The 22141-nt window shown below is 38.3% G+C and overlaps 2 protein-coding genes across 3 annotated transcripts in view; one reads left to right on the top strand and one right to left on the bottom strand.

Annotated features, from left to right (window-relative positions):
• The first annotated feature begins 458 nt into the window (after nt 1-458).
• LOC126761528 (neurobeachin-like protein 1) overlaps nt 459-22141 on the top strand; it is a 107877-nt gene continuing 86194 nt past the window's right edge. The window contains exons 1-20 of one of the 2 annotated variants that reach the window (XM_050477817.1): nt 459-642; nt 1358-1561; nt 1637-1786; nt 2300-2486; nt 2547-2635; nt 3199-3270; nt 3868-4017; nt 4092-4367; nt 4432-4754; nt 4822-5289; nt 5421-5673; nt 5744-5917; nt 6027-6570; nt 6636-7363; nt 7420-8020; nt 8246-8382; nt 8448-8537; nt 8602-8895; nt 8961-9297; nt 9955-10142. In XM_050477817.1, the coding sequence (XP_050333774.1) occupies nt 592-642; nt 1358-1561; nt 1637-1786; nt 2300-2486; nt 2547-2635; nt 3199-3270; nt 3868-4017; nt 4092-4367; nt 4432-4754; nt 4822-5289; nt 5421-5673; nt 5744-5917; nt 6027-6570; nt 6636-7363; nt 7420-8020; nt 8246-8382; nt 8448-8537; nt 8602-8895; nt 8961-9297; nt 9955-10142 (5316 nt within the window). In that variant the 5' untranslated portion in view covers nt 459-591. The remainder of the gene's footprint in view (nt 643-1357; nt 1562-1636; nt 1787-2299; nt 2487-2546; nt 2636-3198; nt 3271-3867; nt 4018-4091; nt 4368-4431; nt 4755-4821; nt 5290-5420; nt 5674-5743; nt 5918-6026; nt 6571-6635; nt 7364-7419; nt 8021-8245; nt 8383-8447; nt 8538-8601; nt 8896-8960; nt 9298-9954; nt 10143-22141) is intronic. The other variant, XM_050477818.1, reaches the window with a different exon arrangement.
• LOC126761530 (uncharacterized) lies at nt 10197-21405 on the bottom strand. Its single transcript, XM_050477824.1, has 2 exons — nt 21111-21405; nt 10197-13427 (listed from the first exon to the last, which is right to left on the bottom strand). The coding sequence occupies exons 1-2, from the start codon at nt 21132-21134 to the stop codon at nt 10665-10667; spliced, it is 2787 nt and encodes a 928-aa protein (XP_050333781.1). The 5' UTR covers nt 21135-21405; the 3' UTR covers nt 10197-10664.

Raw genomic sequence — 22141 nt, 5'->3', positions numbered from 1 at the left:
ACAAATTCTGGTGCGTAAAATTAATTTAGTGAAAATTAGAAATATGCACTACCTACCGATATCAAATTATTGCATTCCTTCAAGCAAACAAAAAAATTCTTATAAGACCCAAGAGAAACAAGCAATCAGCTGCTCGTTTGGCATATGAATTCGCCTTCAACTAATGTGAAGCGAATTCATTTATAAAAAAAAACACACAAAAAAAATTGACGTACTCAACCAGTGCTCCAAAATTCATCACTTGACCAACAATGATTGTAAGCTTATGCTAATATCTTTGTTAACAGATGAATCTTTAATATCTCAAAATATAATAATTGTAAACACAAATTGATTTCTTCCAAATGTGCCAACACTAGCAAAAAGACATTTGACATTTGCTTATTGCCACCACGTGGTGAGTTTAAGGTTGCAATGCAATTTTGGTTTTTCTCTTCATTCCATTTGTGTTTGTCTATTCTACAGTTGTGTTTTTTATTCCGGTGAAAAATTTATAAATTTTAGTGTTGTGTTGTAAACAAATAATAGCAAATGTTTAAACAAGTTTTGTTTAAATGAGTGCAACAACAATTTTGTGAAAAGTGTCGCATAATGGATAATAAAAAGGATATTTACAATCTATGGGTGCAGTATACGACTAAGGCGAGTACAAAAAAAATGTTAAAATGCATAAAAGAATTGTGAGCAGTAATTTTATTCTAATTGGAAAGTGAAAAATACATACAAATGTCACCTGTAGTTGTTTGCCACACCGCCAAAGTCGTATCACCATAATCTCCAAATTATTAATGGGCGTGTTTGAAGCATTAATCATCAATTTTCAACGTTTGTTGTCCTATTTCCAAAAGGGGGTTTTCCTCACAAATTCGTCTTTATTGGATTGCTTGCCCAGTAAACAATGGAAAAATAAAATGAAATTCTACACTTCAATAAGTTAGAATGTTTGCTTTGTAAAAAGAATATCAACAAAAATGTATAAACACTTAAGTTCTTTGTAGCTTAATTTTTCGTTTTATTTTGCATTATCAATTTTATTTATGTCCCTATGTGTACACATTGCTTCTTTTTTCTGGAGTATTATGTAACACTGCGGATATTACCTAGATAAACATATAATAATTTACATACTGATAACAGAACCACCTAACCGCCCCACTTTGCGAAATATTGCGGCTCAGGTTGCATTACAATGGTGCCGACACAGCCCACCCACAAAATAAATAAACGCTTGCTGCTCTCAGTGATTTTGCAGGCATTTGCTCATTTAATGCCAAAATTGCTCTCATTTGAATAATGCCTCTCTGTTTCTCTTTTATTTTCCCATTTTCCGGTTGTTATTGTTTGGACATGAAAACAGAATGATGAATCTTATTTTCGTCAATTTATTGAACGTTTTGTAAGCATTTGGAAGAGTCAATTACCGGTGGATTTTGACCGTGACGATCTACCGCTGTGGCATGAGGTGCGCCCGGATAGTGGTCCACATCTGGGACGTCTGCCGGATGAGTTGCTGCCGGCAATAGGAAAATTCATCATAATTGCTCGCGATACCAGTGAAAATGTATGTGCAAATAACATCGTAATTTAGTGATAAGTTTTTGAAAGATAATGTCCTTTATTGTTTACTATGTTTCAGGGCACACTTGACGATGAGCAGATACGTCAGATTGCTGTACTGGTAGATTGCTTAGTGATAATTTGTCGACACTTTGATAATATTTTGGCAATTATTAAATATGAATATAAATCGAATTTAATTGCTATTTTGGCCAATACATTCAAAGAGGTAAATAAATCAGATGATAATCATACTATTTCATATGTTTAAACTTATCTATTTACAAAAAAAAAATAATAATTGAATTAACTGATTCTTAGAAGTCGATAACTTGCTGGTATTTACTAACATTTTCTTTAATCATAAAGCTATAAAATATTCCATGTATTCATTGATAAGCATTGGTAATAACAAGTTCACATAGAATTCAATAACGGTGAAAGATAAGCAAGAACTTGTAATGTCTGTGCTATATTGAAAAGAAGGTTATTACTAATCTAAAAGCAAAGAAATATTAAAAACAATGTCAATAAATAGCTAACTACAGAGATAGAATTATAAACTCGAATTTCTAATGCTTATAAGTATTACAAAATTTTATGGTACATCACACAATTTTAATATTTTAAGTTTGGTATAGTTATCCTTAGCTAATGATCATTACATTTTATGCCATAAAATGGTTAATTTTATTAGGAACATAATTACATATATGTACATATGTTTAATTTATTTTTCTAGTGCATGACTCGGCAGCAAGTATCTATGGAAGTAGTGCACCTATTTCGCAGTTTCTCGCAATTTCTTGAAGTTATGTATGACCCTTATTTGACTTGGCGTAGCTTTTTACGCGGCGCCTATGCAGATTTTCACAAAATACCTTATAAACCACATACAGTGCATGTGGAAATTGTGCCGTTTATCTATGGTAAGTAAATCATTCTATACTATTTTGAGAATAACAATTAAAAAATATATATTCTTTCAGATTGCTTCCAGAGGGAAGAGCTTACCAAATTTCCTGCGATTGGGGAATGTCTGGTGAATGCTTTAGGTGCTGTTATATGTGGATCTCAGGTAGTTCGATATGTTGCAGCGTAGGTTTTGATCAATATGTGCGCCTAAACAATTTTGACTGTGTGCTTTATTTATAATTCTGATATATTTATGTACATACGTGTATGTATATGTGTGCGCGTATACTTTTAAACCTAAACGCTTAGAAATATATTTATTTTTTTTATTGTCTAAAACTGTATTTTGCAATATGCATAAAGATCGAATTTCCATGTTTTGAAAAACTCTTCAATGCTTAGTAACTTATAAGATAAAGAGTAGATTCTTTACAACAACTTTTTTTGAAATTATATAGTATAATATGTACTCTCTATTTATATATGTGTCTTTATGCATATTTCTTTAAACTGCTTTGGTTCTTTACTGCCACCTAACATTAAACCTACTTTAATTTCATAATTTTCAACATAACCTCATTCATTGTAAATGTTACATTTTCCCTTATTTCATATTTAATTTTGTATTGTGATGTGCTTTTGTTGCAACCTAACTACTTGAATTACCAAAAACCTTTGTACTCGTTATAAAACGAAAGCAAATACTGTACAAACACACACTTGCAGAAATCGCTAACATCTCTGACAACTAAAAGTACAGCAAATTGTGGTGAAGGGCAAGAAATCTGTGATAATTTGGTGAGTGGTCAAACCGGCGTAATTAAATGTCATTTAATATGTAAATGCATTTGTTTTGGAATTTTTTGTTTTCTATTTGCTAGACACTTATCCCTTGTACTGTTAGATTGCATTTTATTTGGTGTTTTGTGCTAAAAACTTACTGTTTAAATTATTGTTGTTTCTAAATTTTAAAAATTATTTTTTATGTTTCGAAAGGGGAAAGCTGGTTTAAAAGTCTTGAATTTAATATTTGTAATATTTGATGAAAAAAAGTTTTTCTTTACTAGAAGTTTATAACAAAAAAAAAATTTTTTTGACGAAAAATATTTGGTTTTCCTTCAACTAGTGAGTTTTATAAACAAAAACAAAAAAAAAAAAAACATAAATAATGTTTTGTAAATTTTTAGATGGAAAGCTTTCAAAAATTCAACTACAACCGCTTTGCTCTCAAAATTAAAAACTTTTGATTCTCAACTGTTCTTTACACTTTTTATTTCTGCTTGTTGCTATAATTGTAAACAAATGATTTTTAAAAATAATTTCCTCAAAACTAAGGTATACTAATTTTTTCTAACCTCCAATTCATTCATACCAACTTCCCATCGGCGGTTACAGCGTAATGGCATGCGCGCCATTTGTCCCGCAACCGTTTCAGTCATTATGAAGATTATTGCACAGTGGGAAAGCGCCAGTGAGCTGCGCGCCGTTGCGCTGAAGTGCTGTGCTCTTATGATTGTTGTATTACAAAAGTCTAGTCCGGAAGAAGTGAGTAACGGTATAAAAAAATAATTGAAATATACGAAAATAATAATATGTTTTTGTTTTTTTGCCTTCTCCAGCGCCAAATAGATTTAGTTACGCTAATTCAGCTTTACTGTGATGCCCTGCAAACCCTTTTGACCACTGATCACTTTCTCAGCGGCAATAGCGTAGCGTTTGAAATCGCTAGTGATGACGAGGCCAGCGATGTGATTGTGGACGTGAATGCGTTGGCGGCGACCGTCGAGAATGTTTGCCTCTTCCTTGTGGATGTGGTGAAGGCGCATGTTATCTGTGAAGCTATTAGCGAGACGGCGCTGGTAGATACGCTTATAAGCATTCCAAAGCAAATAAATGTGAGCTACTAAATTTTCCAATTATAAAATTCGAAAATAATTTGTATCTGCTGTGTATACATAGGGCTGGAATATGAACTATGCGCCAGTGCTGTGCGCCACCACCAAAGCGTTAGCGGTAATTACACGCAATTCGCCCAGCATTGCCGAACATTTGCGTGTGTACGATAAAATAGAGAAATTTTTCAAGAGCTTAAAAGCCTTAGCCGTACCTAACGATACACTCTTGGACGCATGCTTCAATATGGCCTATAATGAGCAGAACCATTTGCTCGTACTGCCAGAAGTTGTCATCAAACTGATTGAGTGGCTGCCGGAGATAAACGAGCGCGAACAAATTTACTTAAGCAATATAATACTGCGCGGCTGCACCACCAATTATGCAACGTAAATATCAACTATGTCACTAAAATTACTTCTTTTATTAAATTTACGCATTTTTTTCACTTTCTAGTAAATCCGTTGCCTGCGACAATCGCACCATTAAGGCGATTTGTGAGTGTTTGCATCAGTATGAGAAACTCGCTGAAAGTTGCATACAAAATTTCATCAAACTCATTGAAGAGCTAAGTAAAATAAGCATCATACCGATTGAGCTGAAACGTATATTCAGTTTATTGCGTGAGGAGAGCGGTTTTCCACAATCCAAACAACTGCTACAAACATTGATTGTCTGCTCATTGCAAAGTCTCAATAATAGCAATGTTTGCACGCAGTTTTTTACAATCAGCGCGTCGCATGAAGGCATTGCGGTGCCTGATATCAAAAATTGGTCCATGTCGGGGTCATATGGTTTCATTTTTCACATGCTCGTAAGGCTGCAAGAAAATGTGGATGTGAGCCGGAGGAAGGCTGGCAAAGGTGGCGATGGTGAAGGCTCAAAGGATACGGATCGGCCGAATTGTCGACGCATGTTGCTCAAGTAAATATGCTTTTATGCTATACGAAATGCACTTGTGAAGGGCATTATAGTTTCGGTGTAGCAGAAATTAACATTTTTTCATGTTTTATTGCTATCAACTTTCTTATGCATTAAACTTCTTGCATTTGCAGTTTGCGCACAGCGAGTCACACCGGCTTTGAAGTTTTCATACAGAATAGCGGCAATTTGGTTGTGGCAGCATTGACGCGTCGCGAATATCTCACATCGGTGGTGCATACGAAAACGTTGTTGGACGGACAATGGCATTATGTTACCGTCGCTATTACGCCGCCCAAGCGTCCATTTTCTTATAGTCAAATCAATGTTTACATTGACTTCATGCAGAAATTGAGTGCGACGCTCAAAGTGCAAGCGATTAATGAGGTAAATTTGTTTAAATTTTGTTTATATTGCTTTTCGCTAAATGTTATCATTCTATGCTATCGAATTTCAGCCCTTCAATTTCTGCTCAATCGGTTCGGCAGCGTTGCCTTTACGTGGCCATCAAGTTGAACAACACGCAGTCAGTGCTACTGGCTCGCCCTTACCGCGTTCATCATCCCAGGAGTCGGGCAGCTCTTATAAGGGTGTGCTGCCTAGCCTGCTCGAGCGCACACTGTCAACCAACGTGAGTAGCAGCGTTGTCAGTGTAGTCATCGTCTATCAAGCGCTTACTTTAATAAAATAATTTTTGTTCTTTCAATATTTATTTATTTGTTTACTTACTTCCTGCACAGGTCTCAAATTACTTTACGCTTCCGCTGCGCACACAAAGCTCATTCGATCCGAATGTGAAAAATTTTCCCATCGGCATGCAAGACACTGTGTTCGGCGAGCAAACTTGTCTGCGTGGTCAAGTGGGCGCTGTACTCTTGGCAGAGCCCACCACAAATATCAAAACCATATTCGATGCGGGCATACATTTCCCTTCGATATTCTCGCAAGACAATGATTTGCTCGAGCTAACATCGCGTTTTGTATTCTGTTATGCACCCGGTGGTTATTGGAGCGAAAGCTGTCAAGATCTCATACCGGGCGGTCGTTTCCCATCACAAGTCCATGCCCATCATTGCGCCATAGTAAAAATACAAGATACAATAAATAGTATCGGCGGCGTACAGGCGATATTGCCGATACTACATCGCCTCACCAAGCAGCAAGATGACTTTTCGCTATCCAGCGCTGAGGGCAATGATTCGCTGGGCAGCGGCGAACAGTTACGCACACCAACCGCAGAAGAATTCTCCGATTGGGAAATGCTCTCCTCCAATTCCTACACAGGTATGTGCCCCTTAATATATATTACTTGATACTCAACTAAACAAGTGTACGCCCAACTTTTACAGAGTGGAAGATGATACAATTCCCCGTCGCCAGTTTCATTTGCTTCCTGCGCTACCTCACACACGGCCATGAAAACAACCAGGAGAATATGCTTAATAGCGAGTGCCTGCAAATGATTGGCGCTATGCTGCAAAAGTGCTCGCCCAGCATATTTGATGTGAATGCGTTGATGGCAACGCATCTTTTCATCGAATCTCTGCAAGGTCAAAAGTCGGAGAGTGGCAATGCGCAGGGCAACTCGGCGCTGCTGGACGTATTATACACCGATATCGCATTCAATTTTCACATTTGGGCGCGCATGAACTTCCAAATCACGCTCGGTCATGTGCAGTACCTCAGCGCTATGATTAAGAACGATCGCAAGTACTATCGCAAGAAGTTCGGCATACAATTCTTTTTGGATGTTGTGCGTGATCACTATAGCGCGCCGGACAGCATTACGCCGGAGGATGCGAAGACCTTACGCGCCACGCTTTACGCTATTGTGCGGTTTTACCTGCAGAAGGATGTGAATATCAAAGAGATTTCCACTATGATTGCGTTCTTGGCGTCGGTGCGGCAGGAAAATGTGCTCATCGAATTTCTGGAGATGTTGACATTCCATATCAAGGGCAAGAACTGCAAAGATCAAATGATTCTGCTATTGCACGAACCCCAGACGGCTAATTTGCTGTACAATTACTTTGTGGATAAGAGTTATAGCACCGAAGTGCAAGAGGCCGCTATAAGGGTGCGTAGTTAAAATTTTTACACATACTATGAAGTTCATTCTTTTTTCTTACACAGTTCATTAATTGCCTGCTGAGCACTTCGCGCGTAAATCAGAAGTATAAACAAATACTACGATTGCACGACAACGCCAGCGATAGCTCTCTCTTTCCCGGCTTCTTCTCCTACACCATACCAATGACCCTCAGCTCCACCATACTCTTTCACTTAGTCGACGAAATGTTGAGCTCAGAAGCCGACTACGCAGGCATTATTTTCCTTGTACATCACATCAGCACCTGTGAGTTGCCAATTAAGTTGGAGATCGCCAAGCGTCTGTTGCAAACTACATTTGTCAAGCACAATTCACCGCAGGCCATAGCCAAGCAATCGGGTTGGCAGGAATCCATTGCGCGTCTGCTAATACATAAACCGATTACGAATGTCAAACCCGATGAGGAGAAGCGTAAGAGCTTTGGCATTAGTTTGGATGTGCTTTTGGAAGATAATAATGACTTCGCGAATCAATCGGACTTGATTAGTTTCTGCGAACAGCAAGTGGAATTAGATCAATTGGCCAAGGAGCATGATGATGAGCATAGTGATGGCGGTCTCATATTGAATGAGATACAAGCGAGTGTTACGGAGGCTGCCAACGTCATCGAGAGTGAAATTAAAGGTAAATAGAACCGAGAAGGCAACAACAGGCTTCGTAGTGTTTGTAGTTGTGGCGCGAACTAAGATTTTTCGCAATGATTTTGCGGAACGCTGTGAGTGCCAAAGTCCTTTAAAAAAATAATATTCTTATATTACTTCGTATTTACGCCAGCATTATCACATATTCTACATTTTGTTTGTTACCTATGATTATCTTAAAAAGTAATCGACCTTTATCGTCTTACAGAACTGGCCGAATCTGTTTCTGGTGCTGTCGTCGAAAATGTTTCATCTGTTTTCTCAGTTATACGCCAAACTACACACGATATTCAAGACACCTTCGAGTCATTGACGCTGGGTGGTTCCACTGAGGCCGAGACAACGGTAAGAAAGTAACAGTAAATATCTGCACTCTTTTCTAACCCCTTCTGTCATTTTCGTTTATTAAGAGCCTTTCGCGTCAACGCACGGAATCCATAAGCTCAGATAGCTCAACGACGCAATCACCAAAGCGAGTTGTCAAAAAAGCCGATTCGGAGGTAAGTGCTGCCCGAGCTGCTTTATTCAACAATATTTAACACAATTTTTTTTTTTTGATTTTAGAGCAAAACCACGGGCTTTGAATTTTCACCAGATGCCGATGTGGACAGCGAAGAGCAGCTTGTGTACCTAGTTTCGAATATATTATTCACCGTTTTTTGGCGTGGCGTCAGCAATGATCATCCACAATGTTGGAAGGAGCGTGGACAAGTGCTCGGCTGCATAAATTTGCTGGCGCTCAATAACGATTTGGTGACATCGCATCTCTCTTTGCGCCTGCGCATACTAGAAATGGCTGTGCAGGCGTCGCTTTTCGATCTGTCCGAAAATGGCAATCAGACGCTAATAAACCAAGAGGTGTGTAAATAATTATAATAATTCTGTGTTAGCATATTTTGTTTATAATGATTTTTCATTTTTAGAATGCCTCACAAATTCTACGCATGGTGTATGACCTTGTCGTGCTCGGTTCGAACGAGGATGAATCGAAGAAATGTTCAACAAAGCTGTTGGACGGTGTTTTAGCACTCCTGGACGCTTTGATGATATTCCAACAGGGCTCTAACGACGATTGGTCGGATATGATACGTTTGTGCTTGGGTTTGCTGTTAAAATGCTCATATCACCCCAATCCGGGTGTGGTGGCTATGGCCACAGCGAAGTTGCACGCCATACTGCAGAGTCGCAACACAGAAGATCCCAGTGAATTGGCGTACTTATTGTTCAGCATTAATCGCGCTTTGGATAATGCTATTGAAGGTTGGTAGTCGCTAGTTGTCAGTGTGTCTGTCTGCCTGTATATACGCGAACTAGTCGCTCAGTTTTTGAGTTATCGATCCGAAAAAATTTCACATGCCCTTTTCTCCCCGAGAAGCTGCACATATGTGGGAACCGTCGATATCGGACTACTAGAGCATATAGCTGCTATACAAATAGGGCGATCAAAATCCAGTTCTTATATGGGAAGCTCTTTTATTTGACAAGATATCTTCACGAAATCGGGCCTGGACCACTGTCCAAGGCAACGGTACAATACCCAAATAAATTCGTTTTAAAAAGACCACTATAGCATATAGCTGCCGTACAAACTGACCGATTAATATTATCCGTTCCCGCGACAGTCGGGTCTACGTAACCGGAACGGACCGTGATTTTTGATCCGGTCAGGGACTGTCAACTCGACAGAATTCTGTCGTTACAACAGCAACGATCACTGTCAAGTTTCCGAATGGAAAACTATTTTATTTCTGAAGATTATTATAACTTTCCTGCACCCGAAGTATTTTTTTTTTTTTGCTTTTATTAACCTCTCATTAACTATAAAATCTAGCATAAATTAAATTTGAGTGCCATGTTTCGTTCTACTAACTTTTTACTAATTTACTAAATCGTGTCTCTTTGTTTTTTTTTTTGCAGTTGGCAATCCCGAAGAATATTCGTTTTTGATGCCAGTTATGAAAGCTTTACTTGAAAAATGCCGGAAGGTTTTCAATTTGGATACAAACCTACCTGATTTACCGCCTACCTCATCGGGCCCTGTGTTCTTCAATGATTTCCAAATGTATAGCACAAGCAAAAAGTGGCGCAATTTTATCGAACGCATCGTAAGTACACTTACATAATACAAAAACAATTGCAATTCTTATCAAAACCTTTATTATTGGAGACATATATTACATAATAAGTTACAGTAATTATACGTTATAAATATGATAGGTAAAGCATATAAAAAGTCCCTTATATATTAATCTTCATCTTTAAGTAATCCAAGCGCGATCCCCATTTGAGGATCAAGCATTGAACCTAAAATAATTAGCCAAATTCGGAAGTAAAATAAGAGACATAACCTAACTCGTGAGCGAATTAGAGTATGCATCGATTCGAGAGAGAAATAATTACAGCTCGTGAGCGAAGTTACTACTCTCTTGCGAAAATTTTTTAATGGTTAACGGCTTTGTTGCTATCTTTTACAAATAATTACTAGTCAGTACCGTTAAGAGCAGTCAAATTCAATATTTGTATTACTACATAAATATTTAAAAGTCGGAAAATCTTACCAATCTAGACATAACCGCATTTTTCCCATTCCTACATTTCTACCCAACCCCTTTCTGCATATTCCATACTCAATATAGTTTATGGTTTTTCGGCAAACTCTGCGCGTATGCGCCCAGATGCCGTTCCAAGTGCTCATTTCGCGGACTTTTGAAATAAGTCGTTTCGAAAACGCTTTTCGTTGTGCGATGCGGCACGGGCTCATCTCTATCTCTATTCCTATTAGATGTAGGCACATTTTGGCGTGTCACAGGTGGAGCTCTTGTCGGTTGCCTATAAGTATTAGCTCGTGTACGATATGTACTGGGATCGTTTGCTTTCGGTATCGTCGAAGTGCCGCCATAGTAACTATACGAACGCGACTTATCTACCGTTACCTGAGCAGTATTCTCACTTGCGCTGTGTAGCGGTGTTGTTGTTTGTCGTGTTCTTGTAGTAACGCCGTTAGTCGACGTATATGACGGCCCCACAGATTGTTGTTGTTGTTGTCGTTGGCGACCAGAATTTTGTCGACGTTCTTTCGGTCGCGCGGCCGTGGGAGCCGTTACCGGTACTGAGGGTGTCTGAGCCTTCGTTGCCGTTGCGGCAGGCAGTGCTGTGGGCGTACTTGCGGCACGTATACGTATGGGATTCCATGCGGTACTAACGTAACTGTTATCGTTCCCCACATCCGGCGTGATAGTGGGCAAAAAATAGTTGGGTTCGTCATGGCGTTGTGCCTCCACGTAATTGGATTCATTAACGACAGTGTCGGGGCTTAGCGCCAATTGGTTCTTATGACGTTGACCGGCCTCGAATGCTTCTTCCAATTCGGGCGCGTCCAATATATGTTTGGTGGTGACAGCCGGTGTGCTATTACGCAGACGCTTACGCTTGGTTTTCACTTTGAATCCCTTCGTGATTCTTGTAGGCGACGGTGTATTGAAGTTATTCGCAGGGTGACGCGTTGCTGGTGCATCGGCGGTTGGTATAGGTGAGGATGCCGATTGTGCGTGATTGTCGATGTGCTGATTCTCGAATGTGTGCGGCGGATATGCTTCGTGTTCGTCGTTGTTCGATGCCTCGAAGGGTATCGGGTCATAGATGGGCACTTCATAACTCGATCTTGGGTAGTCATATGCTGGCGGCATATATTTAGAGTTTATGGGCAAATTACTCGACGGTGATATGTAGTCCGGTTGTGGATACTGCGAAGGCGCGGATGGACTTGAAAAGTTCGGGTCGGGTGGACCATACGTAGATGGCGGCTGAGGTGGCTGTGGCTCGGGTGCGCTGTATGCTGGCGGCGGATGTGGCGCGGGCACTTCAAAACTACTTGACGGCGGATGTATTGGTGGCTCAGGAGGCTGATACGAAGGTGGGGCGTGGGGCAATTCGGGCACCTCATAAGATGTGGGCGCATGTATATCGGGTGGTTGATAAGATGGCGGCTCATGCAAATCGGTTTCTTCATAAGAGGCAATTTCATGTGATTCCGGTATATCATATGATGGCGGTGCATGTGACTCAGGTGGCTCATGCGTCTCAGGCGGGTGATAAGATGGTGGAGGAGGAGGTGGTGGAGTTGGACTATATGCAGGTGGTGCTGGGGTTTCAGGTATTCGATACGTAGTTGTAGGTCGGTACACCGGTCCCTTGGGTGGATGATAAGAAGGTGTCGGCTCTGCTGGCGGCTCAGCAAAATGACCAGGTACTGGTCGATAATCTTCTACCGCTGCAGGCTTATGGTTCGATGGTGGTAAGGTAATCTCATAAGAGGGTGAATAGGTGATTTCGACTTTGGTTTTCGGCGGTGGTTCGGCAAAGCTAGTATGACCTGATGTTTTCACCGAGTTATAGCCCGCATTTGGTATTTTCTTATCATAAATGCTATAACTATCTACGGCTGTTGGCTTCGGGGCGTGATAATCCGGTTGCTTGGCTGGTGGTGTGAAAAGAACCGGTATATTCGTATCTGGTACGCCATACTTTGCAGCCGGTATATGCGTATTCGAATGTGAACTCGTGTCTACTGGTGTGTAGTCGTAATAATTGCCGTCATGCTGTGGCGAAGGCGTATCGTAGCTGCTCATCGGATGCATGTCGTAGACATTGTCGGGTGGTATGAACGAGTGCGTATCCTCGTAACCCGAATCACCGCTGCTGCTGCTTGACATTTCATAACCGCCACCATGATTCTTCGAGCCTTTGTAGCTTTGCAGTTTCAAATATGGCTTTCTAAATTCCGTTTTAGTCGACGTATACGAATAGGTGGGCACCTCTTTCTTCGCATCATAAGTGCTGTATTCTATATGTGTGACTTTAGGCTCTTCCGGAAACGAGTGGTCCGTATTGCTGTAGAAATCCAAATCCATGGTTTGATCTTCATAGTGATTGCCCTTTGGTGCATGCGCATCATAATCGGCGGAATTGAAGTGATTTGTCAAATCCAATTCGTCGATTGACGAATATTTCGGTGGCTCTGTTATCTCGGGTAAATATTGTTTCGTTGGCTTGTAGTAAGTGATCGGGTGACCGATGCTGTAATTTGGTGGTCCATATTTGTATTTTGGCCACTTCTGACGTCGCCGTGACTTCGTGCCGCGCTTCGAGGACCGGACCACATGCCTTATAACGGTGTACGGGTGTTGCCGACGTTGTCGCACCAATTTCGCTGCCAATGTGGGCAATGGCTCTGACAAATTAGTTGGTGTTGTTAACGTTGTTGTTTCGAACGTGTTTGAATTCGTTGTTGTTGTCGTAACCGGTATTATTGTCGTTGTTTCAGCTTCTGTGTAAGGTTTTGTTGTTGTGCCGTTACATACCTCGCACAAAGAGAGTAATGTGGCATAAATCTGTTGAGAAGAGAGTGGGAAAAGTCTTTAAAGTGAACTTACTATAATTTATTTGCTTTTGCGAGACAATAATAAAACACTCTTCAGTTTAAGGTCTTTTAAAAAACGTGTTTTTTCGTAAAATTTAATAATCAGTTATTTATTTTGAGAAAGTTTGGATTCCCTTGATCCCATAGCCGATACCTCCGAAAATAGGTGTTTGGCGGTGAACGAAATATTTCTGCCTAAAATTGTTTCAGACCCAAAAACTCAAAAACTTTAGCCCACCGGACTCACCCGCTCTCTAATATTGCCTGTAGGTATATTGACCTGACCTGACGATTCACTTTGATAACTTTGGCATAACATTGGTTATAGGTACTTATACTGCAGCTCTGCCCAATCGGTCTCCAGTTAAAAATCAGTAAGTTAGTATATTGGAAGGGCTGTGGAGGCCTACTGAAGACTATATTCTCCATTTATCGTTTGTTGTAATTTCGAACGGTATAACTAGTCAACTATTCAAAGATTTTCTCAGATCAAAAGTAAAATTTCTTAATCAAGTCTTGTCAACTCAACTTGATCTACTACCAAAAAATGGTTGAAAGCTCTCTGTAACTTCTGGCGAAATACCAGCAATAATCTACATAACCACGCTCTTCCTTCCAAAAAATAAGTTAAATATTTCAAAGATTTTTGAGCTCAACAACCTTGAATAAATGTAACCTCCCAGTGCTTGCAACTCTGTGAATATCAAGGTTGAAATATTTCACTTTGTTCTTCAGTGAATATTGTCTTCTGACACACAGAAGTTGAATGTCAAACATTGTTAATTATTATCAATTTCATACGCACGCGTTTTGTGATTATTCCTAATTAAAGTTAACAATGAATTTTACATGCAAACGAAACTGAAAGGTGGTGGCTGACGGTTGTCATAACAATGCAGAAAATAGTAATAAAGCTTTTACATATAAATACAGGGTTAATAAACAGGTATTTATTGGAAATTTTGTAAAATGTTGTATTTTCTATGTAACGGGTATGCCGTTAAACGAATTCGTGTTTGGACTTCAGTTTTTTGTAAGACTTTATCATACTTTGTGACAAAAAAGCATCCGGAAATTGTAATTAAATTTCCCGGGTAAACAATATTTCAAAAATATGTATTTTGCTAAGTTGGTAGCACTGTCCTTAATTACTATGCAAAATATGCGCCCGATCTGTCAACCAGTTTGTTTACAATAGCTGTTTAAGTCGGTACACCTCAGTAACGCACTACGATTTTTACAATGGATAAAAATATCGAACAAAGAATTTGTCTCAAATTTTGTATTTCGAGCCGAATTTATGTAGTATGCGGAATCATTGTGAATGTTGGAAAAGGCTTACGGTGACTCAATTTTATCAAATATATAGGCTTCAAAGGTCGAGAGATAGATGAATACATGCCTCGTTTTATTAAACAAGTGAAGTGAAGGATATGTTGCTTGAAATCGTCAGTCAAGTGTTAGAGAGATGGCAAGAAAGCTCGACATCTCTCGCGAGTCTGTTCGAATGAATTTGGTAGATATTTTGTGTATGAAACGCGTTCTTGCTCAACTCGTTCCGATAAAACTGATTTTTTTTTTCGAAAAGAGTACCGTAAACAGGTCTCTTTGCTCCTGCTCGATCGTGCGAACTCCGATCCCACATTCATGGAGAGCATTATAACTGCCGATGAGGCAATGACCCTAAATCAAAAAACCACGCTAAAGCCGCTCAAAAATCATGTGTTGTTTTTTTTCGATATTTGCGTTTTGGTGCATCATGAATTTGTTTCGGAGGGTCAGACGATCAATAAAGACTTCTATTTGGCCATATTGAGGCATTTGAGTGAGAATTGTGCAATAACAATTCATGGACACGATGATAATGCACCCTCGCATCGAGCCACAATTATGACCCAATTTAAAGCCAAAAACCCAATGAATACCATCGACCAACCACCGTATTCAGATTTGGATGGGTGTAATATTTCTTTTTTCCCAAACTGGAATAGCCGCTGCGAAGAACCCGTAGAACTGGTGTAAAAGGGCGATAAGACGGTTAGTTGTCAATAAAAACATCAGCCCTAACCAAATATGAAGTGAATTTTCTCTTAAGAATAATTCAGCAAATTTTGGGTGAAGATTCAAATTTAAAATATCAAAAGCGACTGGCCAAGCCAAAATTTATGACGACTCGACTCAATGATGAATGGCAATCCATAATATTTAGCAATGTAAAAAGTTCAATTGGATGAAACCATCGAGTTGTCAGAAGTATTGGAGAGATATTCGTGAACCGCGACTAATGCGCCACACTCTTTTGACCTTGGCTGCTTTTAGCTACCGTGGCAAGACACCGATATGTTTTATTTCTCTTAAGATGAATGCAGAAAATTACGTAGAAGCATTGGATGATGTTTTATTAAATTTTGCAGAAGAATTGAGTACAATGCTCAAATTGACAGCGTTGAGCGTATCGCATCGAAAAAAATATTCTTGTGTTGAACTGGCCGGCGGTTAGTCCAGACCTTAATCCAATGGACAACCTCTGGAGCATTCTTAGCAAGCAAATTTACAAAAGTGGACGCCAATTGGATACCCATTGCAGCTCAAAAAAGCAATTAAAGAAGAATGGGCAAAAATCGACCTCTGTGTCCTTAAGTCATTCGTAAATTCGATGCATACAAGCATGAATTTAATTTTATTTTTGTCACATATATCTATTTTCTTCTACGTCCTTGAAAAAATTAAAATTTCTACTACAAAAAGCTGCATTAAATTCTGTTGTATTCGAACGTTTGCTTTCTTCACTAATTTGAAGATTAAAAATATTTTGCATTACTATTTCGCTCGGTGTATGTTCGTGTGAAGTTTGATCTTCGGCTGAGTGTAAAAGACGTTTAGCCACGTTTACTTATCATTACAAAACGTTATCCTGTTTGAATGAAAACATTTTTTAGAGTATACTGAAGTTTGCACGAACCAATCGACTCACCCTCTACTTTGGTGTGAAGTGTTTGTGTACACATGTAGTTTATATCTTGCGATTATCGATATTTCCATTGTAATCTGCACAGCTGTGTGTCGACGACTTCGTCCAAGTGTGGAAAACACGTCCAACAGCTGCGCATGCGTGGTCATTGTGGCTGCCAGCTTATGCTCTTATACTCTATGCGCAAGCTAAATGCATATCCCCACCTATATACTCATGTGTGTATTTATATAAATGGCAATAGGTGTATTAATCAAATAAATAAAACTATAAATGGCAAAAATATCAATAAATAAACACAAAAATCCCGACTGGATAGCCAATGCACGCCGGTTTCTTTCTTATTCATTCATTTATTTTTCAATTAATCAGTTTTATGTAAACGCGAATGTTCAATGCACAGATCACACACCGGTTATTGCGTGCGTAATGCATTTGTTGTCGCCATTATGCCCGATCGCTATCGTTCAATGACTTTTTAGCTTTTCAATTGGCTTTTGTTTACGCTTGTCGTGTTTTTACCTCCGCTAGATGACGAGATTGTTATGTTTCGCCGTTCTGTGGGTCCTAGATGTTGGCCCAACGCTGCATACTTATGCGTAGTTCCCACGCTTTTATCGCCGCGCATGTGCACACTTTTGGCAGAGTTTTTCTCTATTTTTCGGCACTTTCACTTTTCAACGACGCAACCGCATTTGCTCAAGCACATGGCAGTTACTACTTACGAGTATTTGCTTACAAATATTTACATAAAAGTATTGAATATCGAGTTTCGGTCTGCGCCGCAATTGAGTCATAAACTTGTATGGCTCGTTTAGCGCAACTGTTTTTAGTTTTCCGCTGATGTGTTAGAAGCACGCTGCGAATAGCTTTTTCATTATATCTACTTACTTTCAGTCACATAATAAATGTGAATTGTGCTTTCTTGCAGCTGGTATGCCGTAAGAGACCTCTAACCCTGGTCTTGATATATTACCGACTTTTTCCTCTCACTTTTCAAATACGTGTGGAGTATTAAACTTAAGTTGAATATAGGATAAGCCACTTTTCTTTATAATTTTTTGTTTTTTAATTTTTACTGAACGTAAAAGTTGGTAAACCCACAACCATTTGCTTAGAACAACAGCCTTCACGAAATTCGTCATGGAGTGATCTACATACATACAATCTCGATTGCATCCACCATACCACCGATAAACAAAGGTCCTTGATGGAGCTTCTTCGTCAAAAATTGAAATAAGTTCAGCGATGCTGATTTAATCTGTGTCGAAAGTTGTCAAAAAAATTATTGATTTAATTACATGTCTTCGACGAGATGAATATTTTAAGGTACTGTAAAAAACAGAAATAACGCTCATATGCAAAAACGTTTTGAGTATGTATAAAACATGACGATAAAGTTGTGAGTTGCTAGTTTGCAACACCAGGGTTGCCAAAATTCCGAAATATACCTGTACAAGGTAACCAACGTATGTACATAATGGCGATATGTTGTAGCCGGAAATACCTCAATATATTTTAGGGGCTCCATTCGAGGTACATACCTCCTTAAAAGATTTATGTATGCATTATACATTTAATGCATTAATTTGTAACCAATTATAATAATCGAGAATGATGAGACGGGTTCTATTTGGGACGTCTGTCGGTAAATTTAATTAATTTTGACATCCAAGATACTTTTTCCTGTCTACCCTAAAGAGGTTTGTATTACAAATCGGATTGAAGTGTTAAGGGTGTTATATGGGGTTTACCGTGGTTTAGAGGTCTAACGTACATATGTAATTTCTAAACATTTTAAGCCAACTCAGACTCAGTTAACTAACTCACCACCAGAAACCAGAAGAAAGGTAGGTGGCTAACCCTTTAACTTCTAAAAGTGTGATATCCGTGAACTAAGTGGTAGCTAAGCTTCCCTAAGCGTTAGGGCTTATATGATTCATTTCAAAAACTGCACTGTGTCGTTGTACTACCTGGTTCTGGGTGAAATTTCCACATTGATTACAACCAAAGTTCTCTTAGTAAAAGGCTGAGCAAAATCGTACCACAGCCATGACATTTATCCTGGAATTTTTCAGAGTGTTGGATTTTTGTTACCATATGTGATATATAATACAGGGACTAAAATAAAAAATAGGTTGCGGTGCTTATGAAAACTTTGTCTAAGGGACTATTTTAAAACGAAAGGAGAGATCTATCTATTCAAAAAAAGGGCAAAGAAACGATCGGATTCAAGTCTATATAAAACTCTTTCATTTGAATATCTTTACGAAAATTGGCAAGCTTATTTAAACATAAAAAATAAGTTCGAGCATAATCAAAGACATAGAATCGGAAAAAGTTTTTGTAAAGGTATGTTAATATTAGCTGGTCGATTTACGTTTTTTCTTGTTTTCAGACTAAAAAGCCATAATGAAAATTGGCGAATCTAGGCCTGAAATTTGTCCTATGAGCATTATGAACATTTTTAACCTAAGACGACTATTTGAGTCTAAAGTTTGCCCGAAGTTTGTTATAACCAGCGATTTTTCAGGCAATTTGTCAGAACCGCCCATAATGGACCACTATAGCGTATAGCTGTCATACCATCTTAACATTCGAAATCATGTCTTTATAAATAATTTTCATTTGACACGTTACACCGATACAAACTCCAAAAAAAAGTTTCAGGTCAAACCACTAAGCGTATACATAGCTGCCAACATATTGACTGATCATTATCAAGCTCTTTATCAACTGTTACATAATGGCCAGTAAAAAGATCAATAATTTTTTTTTTCAATTTGCTGAGCTTTAAAAAATTCCATAATTCAGATTCAAGATTAGAAAATGTCCTAAAAAAGGACCATATGACTAGTTGCTACTACTGAGCACTGATGATTTGGTTGCTTGGTGTGATAGAAATGATTTGCCTTTGAATCTCAATGTTAGACCCTGCTTTTCTCGTAGATCTTGGTTTCCCTCTCCTTATACGTTTATAATAAAATACTATTTACTAAAGCATTTTTTTAACTTTGTTGATTTTGGAGTTACTTTGGACCCTAAGTTTCATTTTAATCTTCATATTGATAACATAGTTCTGAAAACAAAAGGTATTCTCAGTTTTGTTAAAAGTTGGTCTAAAGAATTTATAGTACCGTACATATGTTACTAAAACACTTTTTAGAACTTTGATTAGACCTATAGTATATTTGAATATGACTCTGTTGTGTGGAACCCTGGTTATCAACTCCATTCTGACAAGTTAGATTCAGTTCAAAAACAATTTTTACTTTTTTCGTCTTAGGGTATTTGCGATGAGATTCTAGGTCGAACCTTCCTTCCTACACTAGCCGTTTAAGAGAGGCGTTAGGGTTTCAAGGTAAAAAAATAATTTTTTGCTAATTTATTTCTTAAATATGGATTGAATAATTTTATTCGGACCTTTTGTACATTATTGGGCACACTACAATATAGGGTATTTTTTCCATGCAGAAATATTAAAGCATAAGCCGGTAACAGAGCTTCCCCCCAGAACGTCTTGGAAAAACAAATGGGGGTGTTCACCATAACTCGGTTCGAAATTATCCGAAAATAAAAAACCGAGAAAAATTTGCCAAATTATAATCAAATCTTCCTCCCAACGTTCTTTGAAATTTTTTTTTTTTTCATTTCAAAATTTTGGTGGCCATTTAAAGTGTAAACTGTTATTTTCACTAAAAATTTGACCATTTTGGGGGTGGATAACACTCTTAATAAAAAAAAAAAAAATAAAAAAAATAATTATATAAATATTTCTGTTGCTATAGCTGAGCAATTTGAGAGCTCGAGGGTTAAAAAACCCTGTTGGCTTTCATGACGCGGCTGATTCCGCACGTATGGGAGGGGCACAACCTCGCGTTAGTTGTCAGTTGGGCGGTAGTAGGGTAAACGTTGGGTTATTAATGTATTAAAATTATCATTTTATTTACTATTAACTATATTTTTCTTTTTCTTTATCTAATTATATTAAAATTATTAATTTATGGTTAATTTTTATAAATTTTATGGCTTTATTGTTGAAAACCACCTTTTATTCATTGATAAATTTTTAACATGTTTTGCAATTAAAATTTTCTTGTTTCCTTATCAATTGCCATAAATTTCAATTATTATTTACATTATTATTACAGCCGCTGATCGCATTTTTATTTTCCGCATAGCCAACACATTTTCGAATTCGATTTTCGCGGAAGCGCAGAACGCTTTCACTTCACTGCCTTCGATTGAGTGTATGTAACATTTTTGAATATTTCATTTGCATTCCTCGAATTTTATATGAAAGGCGATAAGTAAACATGCGCTTATCCCTTTTATTGTTTTAACACAATTTATCATGCTAATTATATTTTCTACAATTTATGGTGTTAATTAAAAATTACATAGTTTCCAAGCGCACACGCGAGTCTTAAAACAAACGCATTGTTTTTTTGTTTTTTTATTTATGCCGACAGCAAACACATTTCACTCTTAACTGACTTGCAACTAAGTACTTGGAAACAAGCGCCGCAATATATTACCATTTTTAATTACAATACTTATCTGCTTAATTTTTTTTTCTTTTTTCATGCTTCCAATTGTGTAATTATGTAATGCAGCGACAAGCTGCTGCTTTTGGAACACTTTTATTAACTAATAGCTATTATTTTCGCTACATGAACTTACAACGAATTGCCACAGTCGCCGCATGATCACCGTTATATTGCGCTGTGAACTCCACGGGTTGTGTTTCGCGTTAAACGGCAGCAGAACTCACTATTTTTCATTTAATTTCAATAATTTTGGGTATTTAATCGGGTATTCAATCGGTTATTGTGTATTCAAAGCGATTTTATGCTTTTAAATATTTGCCTACAAAATCACCGTTATTTATCGTGTTTGTGGAAAATTTTTGTTCACCAAGTTTTCGTTGCCAGCGCATTCAGCAGCTCACTCGCGCTCATCACGTCTTTCACGTTGACTTTCTTTCAGCTACTAAACCCATCGCAAGAAAGTGGTCTTGTTTTTAATGAAAATGCAGACAACTAACCAAATCGTGTTGCCGCCGCTGCCACTGCCACTGCTAAAACTATGAGTCCACATATGTATGTATGTATGTATGTACATATATGTGAGAATGAATGAAAATAGACATACGTGTGCACATTGGAGTTGCTGCTGGCTTTTTTCGTCTTCTTTTGCCACTGCCAGGGCCACTACAGTAGCTGTTGTTGTTGTAATTGTTTGCCTCTTAAGTGGCAGCAATTGTTGCCGCCTGCTCACGAGCAACTCAATGTGCGCTTTGTGTGCTTTGTTTAGCTTTGTGTGGCGCCACGGCTTGACGTTTATTTCTATTTGCTGGCGTTGAGCTGGGCGCGCTCATCGTTTGGTGCATCCATGAATTCTACTGGTCGCGTGCTTTTCCTTACACAGTATATTTATATTTTCCGGTTTTTCACATGGCAAGTCATAGTTTCATTATTTTCCATAGCTTGCGAGGGGGTGGGAAAACCAAACTTCGAATTTTGTATTCTAATTGGGGCCTTTATACCAATTGGGTAATAAGTGATCACTTATTTATCTCCCTCTCTCTTCCATAAATTCGTGGTATTATTGAGCAGTTTAAAGCAAGAAATTGATAGTTATGGCAAAAGAGTTTTTATTTGGTCTTATTTTGTAAATGATTTCTGCTTTTCTGGAACAAATGGCAATGCCAC

Source organism: Bactrocera neohumeralis, chromosome 6, assembly GCF_024586455.1.
Source record: "Bactrocera neohumeralis isolate Rockhampton chromosome 6, APGP_CSIRO_Bneo_wtdbg2-racon-allhic-juicebox.fasta_v2, whole genome shotgun sequence".
NCBI lineage: Eukaryota > Metazoa > Arthropoda > Insecta > Diptera > Tephritidae > Bactrocera > Bactrocera neohumeralis.
Note: the sequence above shows the minus strand (reverse complement) of the source record. Positions and strands in the feature narration are given on the sequence as shown.

What these genes read in the sequence shown, in the direction of transcription:
- LOC126761530 (XM_050477824.1), bottom strand. Translation starts at nt 21,134, where the DNA reads ATGCGGCGACTGTGGCAATTCGTT. An exon ending in GGCGACTGTGGCAATTCGTT is followed by an intron (nt 13,428 to 21,110) that starts GTAAGTTCATGT and finishes TCTTCTCAACAG; the next exon opens with ATTTATGCCACATTACTCTC.